This window comes from Streptopelia decaocto (assembly GCF_964273445.1).
Source record: "Streptopelia decaocto genome assembly, contig: HAP1_SCAFFOLD_2293, whole genome shotgun sequence".
NCBI classification, from domain to species: Eukaryota; Metazoa; Chordata; class Aves; order Columbiformes; family Columbidae; genus Streptopelia; species Streptopelia decaocto.
The window spans coordinates 9489-16071 of NW_028116345.1; the positions used below are offsets into that span (position 1 = coordinate 9489).

Consider the following 6583-nt stretch of genomic DNA (forward strand, 5'->3'; position numbering starts at 1 on the left):
TCACACCATCCCCTCCCTGACCTGCTGCACCACCCGTGCCCGCACGGCCCTCCCCTCGCTGCACCCCCCGCCGTGCTGGGGGGGGGTGTGTGGGGGGGTCCCCGCGCCCTGTTGCTGTTGTTGGGGTGGGGGGGGGGTCCCGTCGTCGGGCGGGGGGAGGCGGCGGCGCAGCGCGATGTTGTGCAGGACGCAGCAGGCCAGGAAGATGCGGCACACCTTGGGGGGGGCGTACTGCAGCGGGCCCCCCCGCGCGCGGTCCAGGCAGCGCCAGCGGCGCCGCAGCAGCCAGAGCGTGCGGCGCAGGGCGCCCAGCGCCCCGTGGTGCAGCGCGTTGTACCGCAGCTCTGCCGGCCCCCGCGGCGCCGCGATGGGCGTCAGCAGCCACGGCTTCAGCGGGTAGCTGCCGTCACCTGGGGGGGGACACGGAGACACCCCTGAGACCCCCATGGCACCCATAGAGCCACAGGTGAGCCCTGAGACCCCCATGAGACCCCCATGAGACCCCATGGCACCCCATGGCACCCCCAGAGCCACGGCTTCAGCGGGTAGCTGCCGTCACCTGGGGGGGGACACGGAGACACCCCTGAGACCCCCATGGTGCCCATAGAGCCACAGCTGACCCCTGAGACACCCATGGCACCCCCATGGCACCCATAGAGCCACAGGTGAGCCCTGAGACCCCCATGAGACCCCCATGAGACCCCATGGCACCCCATGGCACCCCATGGCACCCCCATAGCCACGGCTTCAGCGGGTAGCTGCCGTCACCTGGGGGGGGCACGGAGACACCCCTGAGACCCCCATGGTGCCCATAGAGCCACAGCTGACCCCTGAGACACCCATGGCACCCCCATGGCACCCATAGAGCCACAGGTGAGCCCTGAGACCCCCATGAGACCCCATGGCACCCCATGGCACCCCCATAGCCACGGCTTCAGCGGGTAGCTGCCGTCAGCTGGGGGGGGCACGGAGAGAGACGTGAGACCCCCATGAGACCCCCATGGCACCCCATGGCAGCCCATGGCACCCATAGAGCCACAGGTGAGCACTGAGACCCCCATGAGACCCCCATGGCAGCCCATGACACCCCCATGGCACCCCCATGGCACCCATAGAGCCACAGGTGAGCACTGAGACCCCCATGAGACCCCCATGGCAGCCCATGGCACCCCATGGCACCCATAGAGCCACAGGTGAGCCCTGACACCCCCATGGCACCCCATGGCACCCCATGGCACCCCCATGGCACCCCCATGGCACCCATAGAGCCACAGGTGACTCCTGAGACCCCCCGGTGCCCCCAGGTGACCCCAGCTGACCCCTGAGACCCTAGGTGACCCCAAGTGACCCCAGGTGACTCCTGAGCCCCCCCGGTGCCCCCAGGTGCCCCCAGGTGACCCCTGAGCCCCCCCGGTGCCCCCCGGCGCCCCCAGGTGACTCCAGCTGAGCCCAGGTGAGCCCTGAGCCCCCCAGGTGACCCCAGGTGAGCCCAGGTGACCCCAGGTGACTCCTGAGTCCCCCAGGTGACCCCAGCTGACCCCAGCTGACCCCAGGTGACTCCTGAGCCCCCAGGTGACCCCAGGTGACCACAGGTGAGTCCAGGTGACCCCTGAGCCCCCCAGGTGACCCCAGGTGACCCCTGAGTCCCCCAGGTGACCCCAGGTGACCCCAGGTGACCCCAGGTGACTCCTGAGCCCCCCAGGTGACCCCAGGTGACCCCTGAGACCCTAGGTGACCCCAGGTGACCCCAGGTGACTCCTGAGCCCCCCAGGTGACCCCAGGTGACCCCTGAGACCCTAGGTGACCCCAGGTGACCCCAGGTGAGCCCTGAGCCCCCCAGGTGACCCCAGGTGACTCCTGAGCCCCCCAGGTGACCCCAGGTGACCCCTGAGACCCTAGGTGACCCCAGGTGACCCCAGGTGACTCCTGAGCCCCCCAGGTGACCCCAGGTGACCCCTGAGACCCCTAGGTGACCCCAGGTGACCCCAGGTGACTCCTGAGCCCCCCCGGTGCCCCCAGGTGACCCCAGGTGACCCCAGGTGACTCCTGAGCCCCCCAGGTGACCCCTGAGACCCCCAGGTGACCCCAGGTGACCCCAGGTGACTCCTGAGCCCCCCAGGTGACCCCAGGTGACCCCTGAGACCCTAGGTGACCCCAGGTGACCCCAGGTGAGCCCTGAGCCCCCCAGGTGACCCCAGGTGACTCTTGAGCCCCCCAGGTGACCCCAGGTGACCCCAGGTGACCCCAGGTGATCCCCTGAGACCCTAGGTGACCCCAGGTGACCCCAGGTGACTCCTGAGCCCCCCCGGTGCCCCCAGGTGCCCCCAGGTGAGCCCTGAGCCCCCCAGGTGACCCCAGGTGACCCCAGGTGACTCCTGAGCCCCCAGGTGAGCCCAGGTGACCCCTGAGACCCCTAGGTGACCCCAGGTGACCCCAGGTGAGCCCTGAGCCCCCCAGGTGACCCCAGGTGACCCCCGAGACCCCTAGGTGACCCCAGGTGACCCCAGGTGAGCCCTGAGCCCCCCAGGTGACCCCAGGTGACCCCAGGTGACCCCTGAGCCCCCCAGGTGAGCCCTGAGCCCCCCCGGCGCCCCCCGGTGCCCCCCGTGCCCCTCACCCAGCAGCCAGGCCCCGTCGGGCCGCGTCCCGTCCAGCAGCCGCGCCAGCGCCGAGTTCTCCAGCACCGCCGCGTTGGGGCACGACCCCGGGAACTTGGCCACCACGTTGGTGATGGCGCCGGCCGCGTCGCACACCACCTGGGGGGCCATGGCACCGCGTCACCCCCACACACACCCCGGGACCCCCCCGGGGAACCCCCAGACCCCCGGGGAACCCCCAGAGCTCCTGGGGAACCCCCAGGATGCCCCGATCCCCCGGGGAACCCCCAGACCCCCGGGGAACCCCCAGAGCTCCTGGGGAACCCCCAGGATGCCCCGATCCCCCGGGGAACCCCCAGACTCCCACATCACCCCCAGCCCCCCAGGTGACCCCACATCACCCCCAGCCCCCCAGGTGACCCCACGTGACCCTCAGCCCCCCCACGTCACCCCCAGTCCCCCAGGTGACCCCAGGTGACCCCCAGCCCCCCAGGTGAACCCACGTGACCCTCAGCCCCCCACATCACCCCCAGCCCCCCAGGTGACCCCACATGACCCCAGGTGACCCCCACATCACCCCCAGCCCCCCAGGTGCCCCCACATGACCCTCAGCCCCCCACATCACCCCCAGCCCCCCAGGTGCCCCCACATGACCCTCAGCCCCCCACATCACCCCCAGCCCCCCAGGTGCCCCCAGGTGCCCCCCAGGTGAACCCACATCACCCCCAGCCCCCCAGGTGACCCCAGGTGCCCCCCAGCCCCCCAGGTGCCCCCCACATCACCCCCAGCCCCCCAGGTGAACCCACGTGACCCTCAGCCCCCCACATCACCCCCAGTCCCCCAGGTGACCCCAGGTGACCCCCAGCCCCCCAGGTGACCCCAGGTGAACCCCACATCACCCCCAGCCCCCCAGGTGGCCCCACGTGACCCTCAGCCCCCCCACGTCACCCCCAGTCCCCCAGGTGACCCCAGGTGACCCCCAGCCCCCCAGGTGACCCCACGAGACCCTCAGCCCCCCCCACATCACCCCCAGCCCCCCAGGTGACCCCAGGTGCCCCCCAGCCCCCCAGGTGCCCCCCACATCACCCCCAGCCCCCCAGGTGACCCCAGGTGCCCCCCAGCCCCCCAGGTGCCCCCCACATCACCCCCAGGTGACCCCGGTGCCCCCAGGTGCCCCCCACATCACCCCCAGCCCCCCAGGTGACCCCACATGACCCCAGGTGCCCCCCACATCACCCCCAGCCCCCAGGTGACCCCAGGTGACCCCAGATCACCCCCAGCCCCCCAGGTGACCACAGGTGCCCCCCACATCACCCCCAGGCCCCCAGAAGACCCCAGGTGCCCCCCAGCCCCCCAGGTGCCCCCCACATCACCCCCAGCCCCCCAGGTGACCACAGGTGCCCCCCACATCACCCCCAGCCCCCCAGGTGACCCCCAGATCACCCCCAGGTGACCCCGGTGCCCCCAGATGACCCCCACATCACCCCCAGCCCCCCAGGTGACCCCACATGACCCCAGGTGCCCCCCACATCACCCCCAGCCCCCCAGGTGCCCCCAGGTGCCCCCGGCGCCCCCCCCGCCGCACCTGCGCGTTGACGGAGTGGAAGTTGCCGGCGTTGCGGTAGGCGGGCTCGTCGCGGGACGGCGCGCGCAGCGCCACGTGCATGGCGCCCACCAGCCCCAGCACCCCGGGGAACGCGCCGGCGGCGCCGGCGGCACCGGCAGCACCGCCACCGGCACCGGTGACGGCCGGGAAGGCGATGTGGCGAGCGGCGCGGCGCCGCGTCGCCTCCAGGAACTGCGCCAGGCAGTTGGACACGGCCGACTGGCTGATGCCGGCGGCGGCGCGAGTGGCCGCCTGGAAGGAACCGGAGGCCAGGAAGGCCAGCGCCGCCGTCACCTTGACGGCCACCGGCAGCGCGTGGCTGCGGCCCGTCAGGCTCTCCAGGTCGGCGCCCAGCTCGCGGCACAGCGCCGCGATGGCCGCCTTGTCCAGCCGGTAGCGCCGCAGCACCTGCTCCTCGCTCAGGTCCAGGAAGGAGCAGCGCGCGCGGTACACGCGGTGCTCCGGGTAGAAGCGGCGCCGGCGCGGGCGCTTGCGGCGCGGGGGGGGACGGGGACGCGGGGGGGACGCCGGGGACATCGGGGACATCGGGGACAACCCCTCCGGTCGCCGCTTCCGCCGCAGCGCGGTCCCGAACCCGCCGCAGCAGCAGCACCGGGGAGGACATGGAGGGGGCGGGGCTAAGGGAGGGGCGGGGCTAAGGGAGGGCGGGTTAAGGGCGGGGCTAAGACCACACACAAATCAGTGATGTGCGGGGAGAGGTCTAAGGGAGGGGCGGGGCTAAGGGAGGGGTGTGGCTAATGGAGGGGAGGGGCTAAGGGAGAGGAGGGGCTAAGGGAAGGGCGGGGTTAAGGGCAGGGCTAAGACCGCACACAAATCAGTGATTGGGGGCGGGGCAAAGGGAGGGGTGTGGTGAAGGGAGGGGTGTGGCTAAGGGAGGGGAGGGGCTAAGGGAAGGGCGGGGATAAGGGCGGGGCTAAGACCGCACACAAATCAGTGATGTGCGGAGGGGGCGGGGCGAAGGGAGGGCGGGACTAAGGACGGGAGGGCGGGGCTAAGGACAGGAGGGCGGTGCTAAGGCCGCACACAGAACAGTGCTGTGCTGGGAGGGGCGGGGCTAAGGGAGAGGAGGGGCTAAAGGAGAGGTGGGGTTTAAGGATGGGGGCGTGGCTAAGGATGGGGGCGTGGCTAATGGCAGGAGGGCGTGGCTAAGGACGGGAGGGCGGTGCTAAGGCCGCACACAGAGCAGTGCTGTGCAGGGAGGGGCGGGGCTAAGGATGGGAGGGCGGGGCTAAGGACGGGAGGGCGGGGCTAAGACCACCCACATAGCAGTGATGTGTGGGAGGGGCGGGGCTAAGGGATAGGCGGGGCTAAGGACGGGAGGGCGGGGCTAAGGGCCTCCTGGAGGGGCGGGGCTAAGGCCGCACACAGAACAGTGATGTGCAGGGATGGGCGGGGCTCCAGGAAAGAGGGGCGGGGCCGTAGGGGGAGTGGGCGTGGCTCCAGAGGAGGGCGGGTCCCCAGCAGAAATGGGGCGCGGTTCTAGGTGAGTGGGCGTGGCCCTGCGGGAGAGGGGCGGGGCTCAAGCGGAGGGGGCGGAGCTTCGCGCCGCGAAGGGGCGGGGCCACGCTCTGTTGCCGTCGGTCCCGGTGGGCGCGGGGGATCCCGTGAAGCCCGCGGGTGCCGGTGCCGGCAGGGGCGGCCCGTCCGCTCTGTCCCCGTCCCGGAGGTCGGTCCCGGTGCCCTCGGTCCCGCTCTCGGTCCCGCTCTCGGTCCCGCTCCCGCTCGGTCCCGCTCCGGCCGCCGCTGCGACCCCGCCGGCTCCGCCAGGCCACGCCCCCTCCTCCCACCCCGATTGGCCGCCGGCGCCGTCACGTGCGCACAGGCTCCCACCTCGACCCGCGATTGGCCGGCGGCCGCGCGGGCGCGCTCAGGCGGTGACGTCGGAGGCAGCCCCCCCCCCCCCCCCCCCCCATCCCGACCCGCCGCACCAATCGCCTCCCGCCGTCTCGCCGCTCTCCGCCAATCGGCGCGCGCGGTGGGCGGGGCGCCGCGCGCCGTGGGCGCCGCGGGGGGGCGGAGCCGCGGCTGCCGCCATTTCGTCGCCGTCACCGTCCCGGCCGGAGGGAGCGCGGGCGCCGCGGTGAGAGACGGGCCCGGCGGGGCCCAGCGGGACCCAGCGGGACGGGGGGCGGCGGGGCTGGGCCTGGGGGGGGCTCCGCGGGCGGGCCGGGCGGCCTCAGGGGCCTCCGTGGGCTGGGGGGGCTCCGGGCCTGAGGGGGCTCCATGGGCCTGAGGGGGCTCCATGGGCCTGAGGGGGCTCCATGGGCCTGAGGGGGCTCCATGGGCTGAGGGGCTTCCATTGGCTGAGGGGCTTCCATGGGCCTGAGGGGGCTCCAGGGTCTCCATGGGCTGAGGGGGC

General features: G+C 72.9%; 1 protein-coding gene across 1 annotated transcript; it reads right to left on the reverse strand.

Annotated features, from left to right (window-relative positions):
• Nucleotides 1–6054, reverse strand: LOC309452239 (putative nuclease HARBI1; the record flags this gene model as incomplete). Its single annotated transcript, XM_082076910.1, has 3 exons — nucleotides 4183–6054; nucleotides 2618–2756; nucleotides 1–410 (listed from the first exon to the last, which is right to left on the reverse strand). The coding sequence occupies exons 1-3, from the start codon at nucleotides 4747–4749 to the stop codon at nucleotides 1–3; spliced, it is 1116 nt and encodes a 371-aa protein (XP_081933036.1). The 5' UTR covers nucleotides 4750–6054.
• Nucleotides 6055–6583: the final 529 nt, after the last annotated feature.